Source organism: Diorhabda carinulata, chromosome 12 (assembly GCF_026250575.1).
Source record: "Diorhabda carinulata isolate Delta chromosome 12, icDioCari1.1, whole genome shotgun sequence".
In the NCBI taxonomy this organism is placed as follows: domain Eukaryota; kingdom Metazoa; phylum Arthropoda; class Insecta; order Coleoptera; family Chrysomelidae; genus Diorhabda; species Diorhabda carinulata.
Genome location: NC_079471.1, coordinates 1,127,077 through 1,148,456, shown reverse-complemented (window position 1 = coordinate 1,148,456; position 21,380 = coordinate 1,127,077). Strand labels below are relative to the sequence as shown.

Genomic DNA, 21,380 nt, shown 5'->3' with positions numbered 1-21,380 from the left:
CCTAGTCCTTCTCCAGGATATACCTCGGAGTCATTCGATAAGGGACGATCCAGAAAAAGGAGTTTTCCACTGCGTTCTCTCAGGACGATGTTGGAAAAATCGAACAGGAGCACAGGATAATTTAGAGGTTAAATAATGTCCGTTACTACACGTTCTGTATAGTTATTGATTCATCCACTTGACCATTTTCATTACAATGACAATGATTAGGGGAGGTTTTTAATACTATACGAGGGTAACTTCAAAAAATTTGAATTTACGAAGCGTGTATATTTATAAAATTTATTTTAAAGCCTTTGCTGATATTATACAGTATTTTTTTTATCGAGAAGCAATGATAAATTAACACACGTTCCGAATCTATTGTTTTGGAAATAAAAAAAGTAGTTTCACTTAAATGACCGTCGTTTTTTCCTGTCTAATCGAAATATCGTGAAATTTAACACATAGTTGGTACTTCATATGGATTTGACAATGACAGCGTCATATATGTGTCAGTCGCACGATTTAAAGCACCGTTTTGGGCTTTTCTGTTTTCCTGGTCCTTCATAGGCCAATATTCGACTGCAGTAGAGTGGGATAATCGAGAAACTTGGATACGTAGACGTTCTCGATGTTTATTTGCTTATACTATGCATAAATTGGTTTTTTTTTTATATAAATATCACAATCTAATTCATCATTTTCGACAAGGTCGCTTTTATACGTCAAAAAATGGCATTAAAATCAAAGTAGAAATAGCAACAAGTTCGGTGGATGTTTTTCTTGAACGTAAAGGGTGAAAAGAAATATATTTTCATTGCCAACATCGTTTCCATTTCCAAGGTGAACTTGCATGTTTGCTTCTGTCGCCAAACAAAATTAATGGCTTTTTTTAAGAAAATATTACTGTATAAAAGGTATTTTTTATTAGAAATTTTTCCATAATCGGTAAAGTCTACCGTTAAAGAGTGTCACTACCTCGAAGATGATATTTTAAAAAAGTGATTTCGTTAAAATATTTTCCTGGGTACGTTAATAATAAAAGATCGTAGATTTACATATTATACACCGTATATCAATCAGAAACTAAATAATTACGTCGAATCTTTTTAAACCAATTTTCTTCTTCTTTTATATATTCATATATCATCGCATGTATGTTTCCCATCTTAGAGTTCAACGTCCTCTACGTCTGCTGCTTTTAAATGTTTTTATAACCAATGTTGCCACATTTCTTATATTGTAAGTACCTTCTGAGAGACTGAACTGAAACTTTCAATCTCTGAAGACGATAGTTTGGATGTCGAAACGTGCTTCAGACAGTGTAAGAATTCCAATTCGGCATTTGAAAGAATGTAATCGATGATTTTCATTGAAAATTTTATCACGATAACATCAAGTGTTTTCAAAATAATTCATGTAAATACTGAAGTTAAATTAAAACAATAATTCGATAGAGATATTAACTATTTTGTTATTTTAACAATTGTTTTTATTTTATAGACAATAAATCGGTTAATTTAATAAACAATTTGGAGCTAAAGGAACTTTGTCACGTCAAAATTTTGTTAATAAATTTAAGTACATTAAACTATAGATTCAGAAAAATGTAGAAGTGGCCAGCTGAATGTGGCTTCGTTTTTAGTGACATTGACGTGATTTTTATTGTGTTAGTATATTTTTTTTTATTAATCCTACTTAAAATTACTCAGATCAAATCGAAATTACATACAGTGTGAGGCTTTATTCCAATTAGAAACGTATTTTTGAAATATATATTGTAATACATATTTATATTAGCAACCAAATAGAAAACCCTGTATATTTTTACATTTTTAGACTATTCTTTTTATTCTCGTTTCAACAATATTGGGTTTCACGATGTTTTACGGGGTAGTTTAAAATATATAAGCAATTTTATACTTAACACCCTGTAGTATTGATTTATAAAAAATCTATTTACACATGGACATATTTTGATATGTATTATAATCAAAATTATTGATGTATTGAGAAATGTAGTATAAATAGAAAGTCAAAATGATTTTTTTCGTATTTCTTGAACGCAAATAATTTGTAGTACGTTAAATGTAATACGTGGCAGTATTGCTAATTGCCTAACTAGTAGGTATAAATATCCAACTTTTCTACTACAAATCGTTATTATTGCGTTAAATTAATATTTAATATTGACTATTATTAAAATTATCGATATATTAAAAAACATAGCATACCGTAATTATTATTTATTCACATTTCTTTGATAGAAGTAATCATTCTGAAACAATACATGGCAGTATTGCGTTTTGCCTGACTAGTAGGTATAAATATACAGTAATAAATAATAATTCTGTCATAAAACTTGTTATTTTCAAATTAAATTTTTTATATTAACGATTATTGAGAAATTTAGTGTAGGTACAAACATGAAATGATTATTTTTTCATATGTTTTAAATGTTTTGTAATACATTTTAATACACTACGTGGCAGTATTTTTCGTTGCCTAACTAGTAGGTATCCAACAAGAAGTTGAAGTTTTCTTATACGAATCGTCGTTTTTGCTTTAAATTAAATTAAAATTTTCGATGTACCACAACGTTTTTTAGTAGACATCCGAAAAAATGGTTTTAGTTTTATTCTATAGCATATTTTAATAGACTATACAAGTGTAATATAATACGTGACATACGAAAACTTTATTATTGGTTGACGTTTCAATTGATGTTCAAGTTTTACACTAGGTGTCTATACTTTACAACAAGGAAATATTGCGCGTTGCCTAACTAGTAGGTGTAAATGTTAAATAAAAAATTTTCCTACAAATACTCAGAATTAAATTAAATTTATCTCAACTATTATTTAAATTACGGATTTTTTTAAAAACTCGAAATTATCATTTCAAATTTCTCAAATGAGAATAATTATTTCCAAACAATATTTTGTAGTATTGGTTTAATATTAATTTTTTTAGCTTTTGTATCATAATGCGCATGTGCTAAAATGAACGTGCCGAAATTTTGCCGAGATAATAAAGAGTCCTTCAGCTTCGACGAAGCTATAACTTTGACAGGTATTTATTGTTATTAAAACTATATAGGGTTAATGTATTTAAACCAGGGATTCCAAAACTATTGTTTACAAAATAGTTGTCATCGGATTCATACGCAGTTTGACATGGTGCGTTCGCGGTGGGAATAAATCACGTTCGTGATATAAAAATTTAAAGGCAAATATTACGCGAATTAAGTTGATATTGATGAAATTAATTCCAAATATATCAGTCAAGTTTAAATATCTGACTTATCACATTTAATTTAAAATTTTGTTGTTAAAATTCAAAAGTAGCTGAAAAGCTTGCTAAGCAAGAGGCCCTTTATAGTCAGCGTAGATTTTTCGATCCTATCAGAATTTTAAACAACTAATTTAAACAAAAATCACAAATAAACATATAAATGAATTTATTTCACGAGTTTTTTTCACCGATTCAAAATTGGTATATAAAGTTATGTTCATAAATTTTTGTAGGTTATGGTAAATTTCAATATGAAGCCGCAGCAATTTGTTGTCTATCAATAGTAATAGTAGGTTTTCAAAACGACATTTCCTCGTATATATTTCCATCGGCGAAATGCGAACTTAACCTAACTTCTTTCGAATTAGGTCTACTTAACGTCGCGTTTCTAGGTGGTGGTACGATCAGCTGTTTTCTCTGGGGTCTGCTAGCTGATAACAAGGGTCGAAAAAAAGTAATAATATTTACACATTTTTGTAATGCCCTCGTAACAATTATGAGTGCGTTAAATACGCATACGACATTTTTGGTTATTTGTAGATTTATAAATGGTTTTCTCACGGGAGCTCCAGGTGAGTTTTGATATGATCAAGGGCGTACCCAGACAAAGATACTTCTTTATTTTTCTTGTTAAATACTTTCGGACAGAGCTAAAATCAAACGATTTAACAAGAAAAATCAAAATTTGTTATACCAGGACTTCATTATAGTTCGTTATGAATAAAACTTGTTTAAATACAGTCCTGATGTTACTTTGGATTCCTAACAAACACAACCTAACCTCTCTTTTATTGTATGTCGAAGGATATTGATAAATCTTTACATAATAGCCGTGGGAAAGACTATAAAGTGTTTTTTTCAGGGAAAAATGCAAATAACTCAATTTAATACTTGCAAGAATGAATGATTTAGCGTTGTTTTGACACTATATTATCATTCATAAAGGATAAAGATATGATGTGACTCAAAACACGCGCTTTTCAGTATTTTTTAACTTATTAAATTAGTTCTTGCTATTTTCCTAAAGACATTTTGAACAGGCTTACTTCAAATTGTTCAATATTCCGTAAAATTTTGAGGAATACCGATAAATTTGAAGCTTAATCTTTAAACTCTTTGACAAAAATTCATTTATACTGTTACACGATCTACCATAATATTTTTGAAAAGTATTATCGATAATTTCTACTTGCGTGTTAATATTTTCTAAAACTATTCCTTGTATCCAGGTTATTTCCGTCCTGTAGTTCATTATCTTGGTACACTTGGTCACTCATTATTTATTTTTATTTGGTTATGACACATTTATCGACACTTTTACGTTCAAACTACGATCACAGACTAATTTCACTTATGAATTGTAAATTTAAAATTTCCCTACATTATTTTATTCGTTTAAAAGAAATGTAAACTCACTAATATAGTTTTATTTAAACAAAAATATCACAATAACAATATTCAATACTTCCCTCCATTTATTGACAAGCGACGTCCATTCTCTTCTTTTTTAAATCATACTCGTCTTTAATTTTTGGAACCAGCCGTTGAGAAGTCCGTTACATATATACTGATGAAATGAATAATAGCGTGTAAATTTAAAGTTTCTCTGCACTCTTCAATATGTTTAAAATAACTAAATTTATTTATATATAGTTTTATTTTAATAAAAACGTATAACAACAACTTTCAAGACTTCCCTCCATCTATTGACAAGCGGCAAGTGACGTCCATTATCTTCTTTTCTAAATATAACTTGTCTTTAACTTTTGGAACCAAGTCAGTTACAATTGTACAGATAAAACTAAAAATAGAATATAATAGAAGGTGAAATATTATATGGGTACGCCCTTGTCATCAACAAAAAAATCACATTATTATTATCAATAACTGTAAATTTAGTTTTGTAATTAAAATTTTTTCAGGTAGTTTAACATATGCTTACTTAGCCGAATTCCAACCTCCAAAATATCGTTTCAGAAGCGTTTGCTTCCTCGGATTATTCTTCATCGGTTCATGGTTATTACTCCCAATAATAGCCTACGTAATTTTACCTCTAAACATAAATTACAGCTTCAAAGATATAATTAAATTGTCTCCTTGGAGATTTTTCTTACTTCTGATTGCGTTACCGGAAATTGTAGTGACATTTTGGTTTACAAGGTTACCGGAAAGTCCCAAATATCACACAGGAAGAGGAAATCCGAAAGAAGCTTTGAAGATTCTACATAAAATGTATTTTATTAACACAGGAAACTCTCCCGATAGTTTTCCTGTTAAATATATTATTTGTGAAGGTGATTCGCATCGTCGGCATAATACAATCGTGTCCAGGGGGAAAACGTACAGGGTATTGAAGGAAGTGGGCGATCATTTGAAACAGTTATTTCAAAAACCGTTACTATGGAGGACGTTTTTGATTAGCAGCATTATGTTCAGCAACATGTTTGGGTAAGCATATGCTATTTCGATTTGGAGAAATATATTTACATTGACACACGTTTTCTCAATCGATTCAAGTGAAAAATAAATCGATAAATCGATTTTTTTTTTGAAATTTCTAACTTTATGCTGTATAACTCGCTTTGTATAATTACGAAAGGGTTGTAGTATTTTTTTTATGATAGTGTTAACGTTCCTTCTTCGATTTTTTGGTATTACAACGTTGCCATTTCCCAACTGTCGATGCTACGAATTTATATATTGTTATTTTCCAAACAAAAATTACTACAACTTCAACCCTGTATATTTTCCACAAAAATGGATCTGAAGAAGTCAAATATAAACACTCGCTTAGACTCATGTTTTCTCAATCGATTCATGTCAAAAATAAATCGATATCTCGATTGGTTTCGGAAATATCGAATTTTTTATACAAGCATGTCACATTTTTTTTTTGAAATTTCTAATTTTATTCCGTATAACTCGTTTTTTATGATGACGAAAGGGTTGTAGTATTTTTTTTATGATAGTGTTAACGTTCCTTCTTCGATTTTTTTGTATTACAACGTTGCCATTTCCCAACTGTCGATGCTACGAATTTATATATTGTTATTTTCCAAACAAAAACTTTACTACAACTTCAACCCTGTATATTTTCCACAAAAATGGATCTGAAGAAGTCAAATATAAACAGTCGCTTAGACTCATGTTTTCTCAATCGATTCATGTCAAAAATAAATCGATATCTCGATTGGTTTCGGAAATATCGAATTTTTTATACAAGCATGTCACATTTTTTTTTTGAAATTTCCAACTTTATGCTGTATAACTCGCTTTGTATGATTACGAAAGGGTTGTAGTATTTTTTTTATGATAGTGTTAACGTTCCTTCTTCGATTTTTTGGTATTACAACGTTGCCATTTTCCAACTGTCGATGCTACGAATTTATATATTGTTATTTTCCAAAAAAAAATTACTACAACTTCAACCCTGTATATTTTCCACAAAAATGGATCTGAAGAAGTCAAATATAAACACTCGCTTAGACTCATGTTTTCTCAATCGATTCATGTCAAAAATAAATCGATATCTCGAATGGTTTCGGAAATATCGAATTTTTTATACAAGCATGTCACATTTTTTTTTTGAAATTTCCAACTTTATGCTGTATAACTCGCTTTGTATGATTACGAAAGGGTTGTAGTATTTTTTTTATGATAGTGTTAACGTTCCTTCTTCGATTTTTTGGTATTACAACGTTGCCATTTCCCAACTGTCGATGCTACGAATTTATATATTGTTATTTTCCAAAAAAAAATTACTACAACTTCAACCCTGTATATTTTCCACAAAAATGGATCTGAAGAAGTCAAATATAAACACTCGCTTAGACTCATGTTTTCTCAATCGATTCATGTCAAAAATAAATCGATATCTCGAATGGTTTCGGAAATATCGAATTTTTTATACAAGCATGTCACATTTTTTTTTTGAAATTTCCAACTTTATGCTGTATAACTCGCTTTGTATGATTACGAAAGGGTTGTAGTATTTTTTTTATGATAGTGTTAACGTTCCTTCTTCGATTTTTTTGTATTACAACGTTGCCATTTCCCAACTGTCGATGCTACGAATTTATATATTGTTATTTTCCAAACAAAAACTTTACTACAACTTCAACCCTGTATATTTTCCACAAAAATGGATCTGAAGAAGTCAAATATAAACAGTCGCTTAGACTCATGTTTTCTCAATCGATTCATGTCAAAAATAAATCGATATCTCGATTGGTTTCGGAAATATCGAATTTTTTATACAAGCATGTCACATTTTTTTTTTGAAATTTCCAACTTTATGCTGTATAACTCGCTTTGTATGATTACGAAAGGGTTGTAGTATTTTTTTTATGATAGTGTTAACGTTCCTTCTTCGATTTTTTTGTATTACAACGTTGCCATTTCCCAACTGTCGATGCTACGAATTTATATATTGTTATTTTCCAAACAAAAACTTTACTACAACTTCAACCCTGTATATTTTCCACAAAAATGGATCTGAAGAAGTCAAATATAAACAGTCGCTTAGACTCATGTTTTCTCAATCGATTCAAGTCAAAAATAAATCGATATCTCGATTGGTTTCGGAAATATCGAATTTTTTATACAAGCATGTCACATTTTTTTTTTTGAAATTTCCAACTTTATGCTGTATAACTCGCTTTGTATGATTACGAAAGGATTGTAGTATTTTTTTTATGATAGTGTTAACGTTCCTTCTTCGATTTTTTTGTATTACAACGTTGCCATTTCCCAACTGTCGATGCTACGAATTTATATATTGTTATTTTCCAAACAAAAACTTTACTACAACTTCAACCCTGTATATTTTCCACAAAAATGGAACTGAAGAAGTCAAATATAAACACTCGCTTAGACTCATGTTTTCTCAATCGATTCATGTCAAAAATAAATCGATATCTCGATTGGTTTCGGAAATATCGAATTTTTTATACAAGCATGTCACATTTTTTTTTTGAAATTTCCAACTTTATGCTGTATAACTCGCTTTGTATGATTACGAAAGGGTTGTAGTATTTTTTTTATGATAGTGTTAACGTTCTTTCTTCGATTTTTTGGTATTACAACGTTGCCATTTCCCAACTGTCGATGCTACGAATTTATATATTGTTATTTTCCAAACAAAAACTTTACTACAACTTCAACCCTGTATATTTTCCACAAAAATGGAACTGAAGAAGTCAAATATAAACACTCGCTTAGACTCATGTTTTCTCAATCGATTCATGTCAAAAATAAATCGATATCTCGATTGGTTTCGGAAATATCGAATTTTTTATACAAGCATGTCACATTTTTTTTTGAAATTTCTAATTTTATTCCGTATAACTCGTTTTTTATGATTACGAAAGGGTTGTAGTATTTTTTTTATGATAGTGTTAACGTTCCTTCTTCGATTTTTTGGTATTACAACGTTGCCATTTCCCAACTGTCGATGCTACGAATTTATATATTGTTATTTTCCAAACAAAAACTTTACTACAAATTCAACCCTGTATATTTTCCACAAAAATGGAACTGAAGAAGTCAAATATAAACACTCGCTTAGACTCATGTTTTCTCAATCGATTCATGTCAAAAATAAATCGATATCTCGATTGGTTTCGGAAATATCGAATTTTTTATACAAGCATGTCACATTTTTTTTTTGAAATTTCCAACTTTATGCTGTATAACTCGCTTTGTATGATTACGAAAGGGTTGTAGTATTTTTTTTATGATAGTGTTAACGTTCCTTCTTCGATTTTTTTGTATTACAACGTTGCCATCTCCCAACTGTCGATGCTACGAATTTATATATTGTTATTTTCCAAACAAAAACTTTACTACAACTTCAACCCTGTATATTTTCCACAAAAATGGAACTGAAGAAGTCAAATATAAACACTCGCTTAGACTCATGTTTTCTCAATCGATTCATGTCAAAAATAAATCGATATCTCGATTGGTTTCGGAAATATCGAATTTTTTATACAAGCATGTCACATTTTTTTTTGAAATTTCTAATTTTATTCCGTATAACTCGTTTTTTATGATTACGAAAGGGTTGTAGTATTTTTTTTATGATAGTGTTAACGTTCCTTCTTCGATTTTTTGGTATTACAACGTTGCCATTTCCCAACTGTCGATGCTACGAATTTATATATTGTTATTTTCCAAACAAAAACTTTACTACAAATTCAACCCTGTATATTTTCCACAAAAATGGAACTGAAGAAGTCAAATATAAACACTCGCTTAGACTCATGTTTTCTCAATCGATTCATGTCAAAAATAAATCGATATCTCGATTGGTTTCGGAAATATCGAATTTTTTATACAAGCATGTCACATTTTTTTTTTGAAATTTCCAACTTTATGCTGTATAACTCGCTTTGTATGATTACGAAAGGGTTGTAGTATTTTTTTTATGATAGTGTTAACGTTCCTTCTTCGATTTTTTTGTATTACAACGTTGCCATCTCCCAACTGTCGATGCTACGAATTTATATATTGTTATTTTCCAAACAAAAACTTTACTACAACTTCAACCCTGTATATTTTCCACAAAAATGGATCTGAAGAAGTCAAATATAAACACTCGCTTAGACTCATGTTTTCTCAATCGATTCAAGTCAAAAATAAATCGATATCTCGAATGGTTTCGGAAATATCGAATTTTTTATACAAGCATGTCACATTTTTTTTTTGAAATTTCTTGATTTTTATATCTTATATTAGTTGAAAAATCGGATATATTGTGAAAAAATATGTAATACACCAGAATCGTCCCTAGAGTATCTGGCCTGACATAGAGATGGCGGTAGTTGCTTGAAAAGTACCACTCTGTATCATAAAACACACAATCCATATATTTCAACCATACATTAAACGTAGTTCAATCACTTAACACCCCAAACAAAAAAAAATTAAATCAAAACAATGTGCTGAAGAGGTAAAATCGGTTCTAAACAAGGCAAAAATCGTTCCATCTGCAGGTATCGGTTCAATCAAGCAAAAACTATTCGAATTGCTATCCGATACACCCTATTAACCTGATTTAACCCTCTCGGATAATTTTCTCGATGCTCGATCTACATAATCATCGTTCCAATTTCAGATTATTCGGTTTGGGTCTTTGGCTACCAGAACTTTTCATCAAATTCGAAAGGTATCAAACGCTGTATCCTAATACCACGGCCAGCATCGAATTATTATCGAATCTACCGCTAGATGGCGAAAATTCTAGCGAAACGTCGTTCGATACGTCGGTAATTATGAGCACCGTCGCCACCGGTACCGCCGCCCTCATCTTCAACGGCGTCTCTTGTCTGCTTAGCACCAGGATATCTTCGAAAACCATGACCTCGGCGTTGTCGCTGGCGGCGGGCGTCAGCGCCGGCGCCATCTATTGGCTGACGTCTTCGACGCAGAACCTCGTAGTCGCTTGTATTTTCCAAGCGACCATGTTGACCGCCAACATGTGCATCACCAGTTTGATAGTGGAATTGTTTCCTAGTACCGTGGGCGGTATAGCGGTGTGCACGGTTATATGCGCCGGTAGGATCGGAGCCGCCATCAGCAACTTGGTTTTCGCTTATCTCGTCGACAAACGTTGCGAATTGCCGATTTTCATCGTCGCCGCCGTCGAAATCGTCTGCGGTATCTTGTGCTTTTTCGTACCGAAGCCCGGCGATTGTTTGAACGACGAAAAAGAAGAAAAAAACGCCGAAAAGTTTACGCGCGTATCGATTTGGTAGTGAAAATCGTTATTTAGTTTAGGATTTAGCTAAATCATTGTCGCCATCTTGTAATCGAATAAATAATTGTACATAACCTCCAAGTCAAATTATTTTCCTAACCTTATAACTCCTTAACCTTATAGATTTAAATTTTATTTCGGTCAATAACTTCCCAAACACCCTGTATAACAGTTTACGTTTACATTGAAGCGAAAATATTTTGATTATGAAACGCAATACACAAATATTTCCGTATGAATAACTGATCGCCCTGTATATACCTTTCGGAAGTACTTCGGTTTTTATTCGTCGAACCGAATATAAAATCAATACCGAGAACCGTCGTCGCGCTACTACAAATCACGTTTTCTATTTACAAAGTTCGTTTTCCCCATAATTGAAGAAAATTTTCCGGGTCCGAAAGAGCTTTTCCGCATACCTTAACCCGAAAGCTCGTCGAGGTATCTTCCTGGAAAATTTTTGTAGTAGGAGAACATAACTGTGCAAAGATAAGGGATTTCCAAGTGGAATTTCCATTCCTTTTTGCGTTAAACATTGCGCAGTTCGCGTCGTTAATCTGATAGGATCGATATTTATGCTTGTTTGCATGTTTTCCACCATATCTTGTTTAGATTTAGTGTATCAGAAAATTTTGTTTCGATATTTCGATTGATTTTTTGATTGACCCTCGTATTTCCTCATTTACCACATTAAACATTCTAATTACGTTTAATCTTTTAAGATAATTGCTAAATGTTTTTGTTTTCGACATTCTCAAATTCATTCAAGGTTTTTCACCACAAAAATTATTAAGTTTTGTAATCTATATAAGCCTTCATAGTAAAAAACAAATTATGAAATTAACATGTGTTTATTAGCAAATGATAATTTCGATTTCTACAAACTAATAATTATTAATACTATTTTATTCCAATAAATATATCCTGTCTTTTATTTCATTTGTTTTTGTAATATTTGTAAATATATAAATGTACATTTGGCAATACTGCTATATGTACATGATCCATAGACGTATCGTATAAAAAAAATCGTATAAAGTTATACGCCTCTTATTATTCCGAGCAAAAGTAAAGTGACAAAACATCGATTCGATTTCACTTCAATAAAAATCGATTCCAATACGTGCGTTTCAATTTTCAATATATAAACATTGTAAACATTATTATCCGATTCTAGCTTTAGAAATTTATAACCTATTTAAATAACTTCAAAAATATATCATAAAACGATTAAAGTTCAAATACTTGTTAAAGAATCGATAATCATTCTAAAAAACTCGAAAACTCTCTTCGATTCTTTTGTAGTCATTGAAACCAGCCAAGTTAATTTAGAATCGTGCATAGTCGTGGAAGATCGTTTTATCACTTTCTCGTTTGATACACCAAGATAATTATTTCGGAAAATAATTAAAAGCATTGTTTAGTTTTTATATATTCCATAGAATAGTAAAATAAATACTAAACCAATTTCTTCTAGATCTACTATTACATATATTAATAAAATTTTAAAGTTTCCAAAAAACTATGTTTTTGTAGTACGCCTAATCACGTGACACATATAACGTCACGTATTCATATAACCCCAACAAAAAAACGCTGTTTTGGTTAATTTCAATATTTTTATTGGTTATAATGGTATGTAGTACCACTTTGTACTAATGCATCTTCAAAGTGAATCAAGGAAAATATATAGAAGCATGTTGATGTTTATGATACAGAAATCTGTCACTTGTCAACCCCCTCCTTTCCACTCCACCAACCTGAATGGGAAATTCGACATGTTTATTATTTCACTTGTCAAAACAATTGAAGAAACCGAGGAAAAGTTACAAAAATACTATCCTGAATGGAATTTAGTTATTGTTAGTTCTAAAAAGTTAAAAACGCTTTTACGGCTTATATGGCTATCGCTATAATTAAGTTAAATGAAGACCAAATTTCAGAACAATTATATCAAACATAGCCTCAATTGAAATAAAACATTTCTCCTTCAATGGAAAATCGTATCCTTTTTTTCACCTCCTTTTATATCCTGCTTTCCTGTCATTAAAGCTATTGGCAGGCTTTCTATAGAACTTTCGAAAGTGATCAATAATTACAGGAAAAAAAAAATGATAACTCATTGGTATTTTAACAAATTAAGAAACAATTGTTATTGAATCAACTTTCCGCTTTCCCAGGAAAGATTACTCCTTAAACGTTTCCGGCTGAAACCCGCAATAGGTCTGTGAACAGGAGAATATGTTTTAAAAATGGTAGTGAAAAACGGATCGTTTTCCATTTCTCTTTTATAGAAAGCATAAATTGATTATTAGCTATAAAAAGTCATCAAATGAAATAATTTTCTATTATATTAAATTATATTAATAAAATAATAAATATTATACAGTGTTTTCCTTCTTAACGTATTCTATTAGAGTGTATAATTGGTTGCCTATTTTTTATGTGTTTAATTGGTTGTCTATTTATGGTGTAATACCATTATAATTACATACAATATTGTATTCACAAGAACTGTAACAATCATTAAATTATAAAAATATCGTAAAAATTATGTTATTAAATAGAAAATCCTGCTTAATTATATGTGATTTTGTATTAAAATATTTACCGAGATATATCTTGGATAACAGGACGATTGTTAAGTTAATTTTTTGATAAAAATTATATATAAACATGAAACGAGAATAGTTTAAAACTTACAGGGTGAGTCAACGCTAATCGAGCTAATAATTGTAAAAATTATATACGAGGTGTGATCGAAAAATAGGTTAAGTCACAAGTTTCGAAGTGCTATTTTTAGCTCTTTTTTTTACTGGTACGAAATTTTGGCTTATTACTGATCCTTAATTAGTTTTAACGAAACGGTATAAGCACTTTTTATTATTGTTATTTAAATATGCCTTACGATTTTCGTTTTTAAGTTAACACTGTACTTGTCAAATTGATATTATTTATTCATGAATCATATCGCTTATCATTATTATTATTAGCAAAACTTATGATAGCTGGTTTATGACTTATTATAAATTAAAAAAAAATAGATAAGATCTAAAAACATTGTTTTTCTAATTGGTTGCATAACATATGCATATTCAGTTAGTTAATTAATTCGAGAGAAATGACAGCGATGGAAAAAAATGTCGCGGGAAGAAAAACTTTTGAAGAAGCCATCAAACTGACAGGTAAGCAAAATCGAACGACAAATAAAGTAAATATTTAATATTAAATTATACACGTTAAGACCCAGTGTAGTTAATACAAAATTTTCCATTTTATATTTCTAATATTTTTCCTCAACACTTTCGATGACCAACGTTCAGTTATCCGTCCGTCTAATTTGAATGATGTCTTCAAATTATTCTACACGCGCAAAATTAATTTTTTATATTATTATATTTATGCAAATTATGAATGTTTTATTCTATTATTTATAAGCATTTACAAAAAAATTCATATAAAAGCGTGATACACTATAAACTATAATTTAACTATAATTTAAAAACGCGTTAAAAAGTAAAAAATTAGAACACGAAAGATTCAAGGTTGGTACGTCTGACATCGGAAGTTAGGAATATTAGAGTTGGAAACAAAAAATAATGTGTTAGTTAAATTATAACTATATATAATTTTAACAGGAAATGTTTACTATTTACGATGTTTTAATGCTTGTAGGTTTTGGAAAATTTAATTTCTTCATTATACTAGCTACTGGAGGTAGTTTAATGTGTGTTATAGTAGAAACAATGTGCGCAATGTTCATAACACCAGCGGCGCAATGTGATTTAGAGTTGAGTACGTTACATCAATCGCTACTTTACTCTATGAGTTTTTTGGGAGTCGTTACCGGATCTCATCTTTGGGGGTATTTGGCGGATACTAAGGGCAGAAAGATGGTAACGATGTTATCTCTTATCGTTAGTTCGATATTTAGTTTTATATGTAGTTTCGTAACAGTGGCGTGGTTATTTATTTTATTGAGGTTCCTGAACGGATTTTTGTAAGTAGAAATCGAATTTAACCCTCCAAATAACTGAGGTATGTTTTAATAGCGATTTTACGTTGTTTCAATTTTCAGTATCGGAGGTTCCTCGGCTATTATATACGCTTTTGCTGGCGAATTTCACGATAACAGATTTAGACCTAAGGTTGTTACGTGGATAGCCACTTTCGTAGCTTTCGGTAACATTTACATACCCGGTATGGCTTGGGTTATACTTCCCCAAACGTGGTCCATCAATTTACCAATAATCGACGTCGTATTTAGACCGTGGAGATTGTTGATAATAATTTACGCGTTACCAAGTCTATTTTTCGTTATATTGGTATTTTTCTTACCGGAAAGTCCGAAATATTTAATGACGCAAGGAAAAAGTGAAGAAGCTATTTGTATATTGAGACAAATATTTGCTATTAACAATGGAAAAACCCGCCAAGAATATCCGGTTAAACAGATTATTTGGGACGATAACGAAACGGCAGTACAACGTAAAAAAGATTCTGGTATATTGAGTTCGGTGTGGCAACAAACTGCACCTGTATTTAGGAGAAAGTATATTTTAAAAACATTCATGGTCTGCTATCTTCAGTTTGCTATATTTTTCACGTAAGTAAACAATATTTGATTAACAGTTATTTATAAAAATGGAAATCCCACCTCTATACATAAATATAAAATAATTTAGGTTAGTGGTTAAAAGTGAAGATGGCGCTACTGTCAATTTAATTAAAATATATTTATATCGAAATATTTCTACCTACTATACAAAAAACGCACGATTTACTACTTCTAATAAATGTTTTAGTACATCCACAGTGATTATGTGGTATCCACAGATATTAAATAGTATGAGTGAACTTGGAAAGGAAGTTCCAAATAACGAAGTAACAATGTGCAAAGCAGTTGAAAATATTAGTAAAAATGAGTCGGTACAAATTTTAACCGACAATTACTTAACTGATATAATAATCCAAAACGACGCGATTAGATCTATCGAGGTAAGGCCATTTTATATGTACACCCTGTAAACAGTGACTCCAGTTAAAAATAAAAATACTTTCCAATTTTTTTTGTAACAATTTTACTATACAGACAACACGCAAGGACGCTAGAAGAATAGTTTACACCATGCAAGATTTTTAATATTTATTTCCCAATGATTCTACTGTATAGGCAACACATTATACAATAGTTATAAAGGTGGGCTTGCACTTTGTAGGATTTTCAATGTTTATTCCGCAGCGATTCTAATGTATAGGCAACATATCATACAACATTTGTAAAGACGAGTTTACACCACGTAAAACTTGTGACGTTAATTTTGCAACGATTCTACTGTATAGACACTTTAAACGTTTGTTTCATAATAATTCCACTAAATATATGCATTTTGCAATTTTTCGAGGTGTTCTAGTGTATAGGCAATACGTTATACACGTGGTAGAAGACGAATTCACACCAGAACAATTTTTTTTACTGAATATACAATATTTAAAGCAGTAGGAATCAAAATAGCATTACCGTAAATATTTTTTTACGTTTTTCTTTTCAAATTTTACTATACAAACAACGAAGTATTTATATCTAGTTGAAAGCGAATTTAAACTGTTATAATTATTGATTTCAACAGGGTGGTAAATGTAACGACAATATAAACGACGAAGTTTTCATGGTATCTCTCACGATCGGATTATGTTATGTTATTTGTTACATCACTATAGGAAGTCTTATTAATTTAGTAGGTCCGAGAAGACTTTTAGCACTTTTTATCATATCCGGAACCGTTGCAGGTATATGTGCTCAATTACTGAGCAGTTACACGTTTATTCAAGTCACTTTAGGTAAGATCTATATACATAGACTTTGGGTAATTATTTTTTATTGATAAACGTTGAATTATTTGTTCTGTAGGAATATTTTTAATGTCCGCTCCTGGTATAGGTATAGTTAACGCTATAGTTGTCGATTTGTATCCGACTGAAATAAGAGGAATGGCGCTGGCGGTTTCTTTGATGTTTGGAAGATTCGGTGCCATGTCAGGATCATATGCTGGTGGAAATTTCTTCTACGATCTCTGTGATTATGTGTTTTATATCATCGCCGCCTTTCATATTCGTAAGTGTTGTGAACAAATTAAATAAACACGAAAAAATCAAACTTATTATTATCAATATCACATTCAGAAATACACATTTAGGATTCAAGTTAATTTTCCTCGTCTATCTCTTTCGTCCAATTCGTTTTTTCAACATTTTTAATTTGAATTCATTGTTTACATTATAACGAGGTTCAATATATTATTCTTCTTTTTGTGCAATTCAGCCCTTACCTATATAATAACGTGAACATTTATCTGTAGTTTTTTTGAGTAGCTTATGAGGAATTTGTACGGGCTCATACTGACTAGAAAAAAGAAGAAGACTAATGTAATTGCAAAATGGTGAACTTTTCGAATATAAAGTTATTAATTTTGATTCCTGTCATAATAATGTAGAACACCCTATGTATTTCAATATATTTGGTTTTTACAGTTACCTCGGACTTTATTACTACTCCATTTATAAATTTCACTAATTTTTAGATTTAAAATTCAGTATTATCACCATATTTTTTCCAACTTTCGTTTTTATGTTGTTTTTTCTTCTAAAACTAGATTTTGAAGTAAAAACAACAGGGCATTATGGGACTATTTATTTATTAATTTATTTATTCTCTTTCAGTTGTTATAATTGTCATTAAACTGTTACCTTCGCCAAAGTCTTCAATGAAGACATAACACAATCAATTTCAATAAATAAACGTTTAAAATCTATTTTTGCCTTTTATTAACCTTCATTCTTATTAAATTGACATTATCCTTTCACAAAAATACAATAATTAAAGAAAATATATTGGTAATAGTGTAAAAAAAATGATAATTAAATTATCTATAAATGATTCAATTTACATTCAAATTTATCAAAAAAAAACAAGATATTCAATGAACAAAAATATATTTCATTATATAAAAGCAATTAGAGTTACGTTTTAAATAATTTAAATTTTTTAAAATACTTCTGAATATCTTCTTTCGGGTAAGGTTTCACAACTAAACAGGTAGGTATATTTTCTGGTTGTTCAATCCACAATTTATGTTTTACATTATTTTCTTCTAATTTATCTTTGAGGCCTATCAAATTTTTTTCATCGGAAGCTTCCAATACAACTTTATGCATGTTATCTAGGTCTTTAAGATATCGTTGAGTGTGCTCGTCTTCATAAAAAAGATGCGTTACGGCTGTTACTGCATGACAGGCTTGAGCTATAACTGCACCAACGGGCCATTCTAAAGATTTAATCAAATCGCTACGTACAACTACATACTGAACTATATTTGAACCATTCATATTTAAGCTAATATATAGAAAAATTTTAAATTCAAAACAAATAACTTAACCTAGTAAAATTTCTTCTTTTTTATTATTCTATTATATTTTGATAGATACCGAAGTAGTTAGAAATGTCAAATTTTTAACCTGTTATTTTTAACTGATTTTCTACGGAAAAAGACCTAAAAATCAAGACAAATTATCACTTAAAACATATAAAAAGTTCTAAGAAGCCAATGATTAAAGAAAATTATGAAATAAATATAAATTGAATATTGTTCGTTAGCTACATAATTGATACGAGGTTATTGTAATCAAGAAAAAGAAGATGACTCCACACCTCTCTTCATGTGGTTGAAATCTATTAGACTTCTGACGGATCTGAAACTATACTACGATTTTATTAATTTAGAGTAAAACAAGAAAAATAATTAATTCAAAATGGTAAGTTTTCAAATATTTACTTTTTACATTTATTGATAAATTCTATTGAAACGTTGAAATAGGATTCTTTAACATAAACACAATACTTTGTTAGTCAGGTGCTACACCGGCAGCACACGTGCTATTGCTAAAAAATACATAATTCTATTTTATTCCAGGTATCTTTGAATCCTCTAAGAATTCTCAAACAAGAAGCCGAAGAAGAAAAAGCCGAAATCGCTCGTCTTAGTAGTTTTGTGGGTGCTATAGCTATCGGAGATTTGGTTAGGAGTACTTTAGGTCCTAAGGGTATGGATAAAATTCTAATATCCAGTGGAAGATCTGCAGGATCTGTTGAAGTTACTAATGATGGTGCTACTATACTCAAATCTGTCGGCGTTGATAACCCTGCTGCAAAGATTCTTGTAGATATGTCAAAAGTACAGGATGATGAAGTAGGAGATGGAACCACGTCAGTTACTGTTTTAGGTAAGACATTTAACTAGTTTTTTATCGTCCTATCAATGACTTTTCTTGGAAAACACAAAAATGATATTAAATATATTAAATTATATGATTCATAAGCCTAAAACTTTTTATTCCTTTTGGATTGAATTTTTATTGTAAGAAAGTGTTATGTCAATTAGTTGATGGCATTCTAGAAATATTTTTGGAAATTTTCACTGAGAGTGAGATTAAGATTAATCTAAGGGGGTTTGTAAATGTGCTACTACTCAAAAATATTTGCTGTGCTTTCCTATGATAGAGTTTGGCATGTAAAATTCAATTTAACCCCTTTTCTTATTTAATTATTGGTTTCTGGGTCCCTTGTAAACATTTAGTGTCTATAGATTTTGAAAGACCAACTTCAACTTGATTCTTTGTAAGATTATATACATGTTAGGGTGGGTTATATGTTCTTATCTATAGTCCTATTGTGGTTTTATGAAGCATTATCAGTAATTTCAATTTTTTATCAACAATATCATTTATTTTAGCTTCTGAACTTCTAAAAGAAGCTGAAAAACTTATAGAGCAAAAAATTCATCCCCAAACCATTATTGCTGGTTGGAGGAAAGCGGTGGACATAGCTAGGAAAGCCCTTTTGGACACTGCCAAAGATAACAGCTCTGATATTGAAAAATTCCGTGAAGATCTGATGAACATTGCCAGAACAACATTGAGCTCGAAAATATTGTCACAACATAAAGAACACTTTGCAAAATTAGCTGTAGATGCAGTTTTAAGACTCAAAGGTTCTGGTGATCTACAATCTATTCAGTTGATAAAAAAAACTGGTGGTACATTGGAAGAATCATTTTTGGACGAAGGTTTTTTATTGGACAAAAAACCGGGGGTACATCAACCAAAACGTGTAGAAAATGCAAAGATTTTGATCGCCAATACACCAATGGATACTGATAAAATCAAAGTGTTTGGATCACATATTAAAGTCGATTCTATGGCGAAAATAGCAGAACTGGAATCAGCCGAAAAGGAAAAGATGAAAGATAAAGTTAACAAAATTCTGAAACATAATGCTAATGTGTTCATTAACAGACAACTAATTTATAATTATCCAGAACAACTTTTTGCCGATGCAGGTGTTATGGCCATTGAACACGCTGATTTTGATGGTATTGAAAGATTGGCACTTGTTACAGGTGAGTAAATTAATAATTTGTATTTTTATATAGAAATTTCATAATTATTTCTAGGTGGAGAAATTGTTTCAACTTTCGACAACCCAGATCTTGTAAAATTAGGATCATGTAAACTTATCGAACAGATAATGATTGGAGAAGACGTTCTTTTGAGGTTCAGTGGAGTAGCTTTAGGTGAAGCTTGCACCATTGTAATAAGGGGCGCCACACAACAAATAATAGACGAAGCTGATCGTTCATTACATGATGCATTGTGTGTATTAGCTGCTACAGTTAAAGAAAGTAGAATAGTTTACGGAGGAGGATGTAGTGAGACTCTAATGGCCACGGCAGTTTCAGCTGTTGCTGCAAATACGCCAGGAAAAGAAGCTGTTGCTATGGAAGCATATGCCAGAGCTTTGTTGCAACTACCTACTATTATTGCGGATAATGCAGGATATGATTCCGCGCAGTTGATCAGTGAATTGAAAGCTGCACACAACAGCGGTCAACATACCATGGGACTCAATATGGAAAAAGGCGAAATAGGAGACATGAAAATTATGGGTGTTACTGAATCGTTTGTCGTGAAAAGACAAGTATTAATTTCTGCAACTGAAGCAGCTGAAATGATCCTACGTGTTGATGATATCATTAAAGCGGCACCAAGAAAGAGAACTGAAGATAGAGGAATGTGCTGATGAGGAATTTTCGCTTTTTTTCAATTTGAAGCTTTATGTTTTTAGTTTTAATTTGCATCTTCATATTCTCACATCTTATTCTTACAAATGTTTCTAATAAAGCTACATAATCTTATATTTGTTTCTTCAATTTACCCTAAAAAATACCGAATAACTTATTTTCTTGTTATATAAATTTAAAACAAATATTACAGAAAATATCTTCAAATA

General features: G+C 30.7%; 4 protein-coding genes across 4 annotated transcripts; 3 read left to right on the top strand and 1 right to left on the bottom strand.

Moving 5' to 3' along the window:
* The first annotated feature begins 1,514 nt into the window (after positions 1–1,514).
* LOC130900199 (putative transporter svop-1) lies at positions 1,515–11,109 on the top strand. Its single transcript, XM_057810654.1, has 5 exons — positions 1,515–1,651; positions 2,956–3,054; positions 3,510–3,848; positions 5,199–5,724; positions 10,394–11,109. The coding sequence occupies exons 2-5, from the start codon at positions 2,985–2,987 to the stop codon at positions 11,031–11,033; spliced, it is 1,575 nt and encodes a 524-aa protein (XP_057666637.1). The 5' UTR covers positions 1,515–1,651; positions 2,956–2,984; the 3' UTR covers positions 11,034–11,109.
* A 2,974-nt stretch (positions 11,110–14,083) lies between these two features.
* On the top strand, positions 14,084–17,847 carry LOC130900100 (synaptic vesicle glycoprotein 2A-like). Its single transcript, XM_057810448.1, has 7 exons — positions 14,084–14,220; positions 14,711–15,035; positions 15,114–15,641; positions 15,841–16,033; positions 16,666–16,876; positions 16,947–17,150; positions 17,756–17,847. The coding sequence occupies exons 1-7, from the start codon at positions 14,157–14,159 to the stop codon at positions 17,809–17,811; spliced, it is 1,581 nt and encodes a 526-aa protein (XP_057666431.1). The 5' UTR covers positions 14,084–14,156; the 3' UTR covers positions 17,812–17,847.
* A 164-nt stretch (positions 17,848–18,011) lies between these two features.
* LOC130900101 (putative peptidyl-tRNA hydrolase PTRHD1) lies at positions 18,012–18,476 on the bottom strand. Its single transcript, XM_057810449.1, has one exon. It carries the CDS (start codon positions 18,419–18,421, stop codon positions 18,056–18,058), a length of 366 nt encoding a protein of 121 aa, XP_057666432.1. The 5' UTR covers positions 18,422–18,476; the 3' UTR covers positions 18,012–18,055.
* A 254-nt stretch (positions 18,477–18,730) lies between these two features.
* On the top strand, positions 18,731–21,285 carry LOC130899913 (T-complex protein 1 subunit beta). The gene is made up of 4 exons (XM_057810095.1): positions 18,731–18,847; positions 19,006–19,315; positions 19,825–20,490; positions 20,545–21,285. The coding sequence occupies exons 1-4, from the start codon at positions 18,845–18,847 to the stop codon at positions 21,168–21,170; spliced, it is 1,605 nt and encodes a 534-aa protein (XP_057666078.1). The 5' UTR covers positions 18,731–18,844; the 3' UTR covers positions 21,171–21,285.
* Positions 21,286–21,380: the final 95 nt, after the last annotated feature.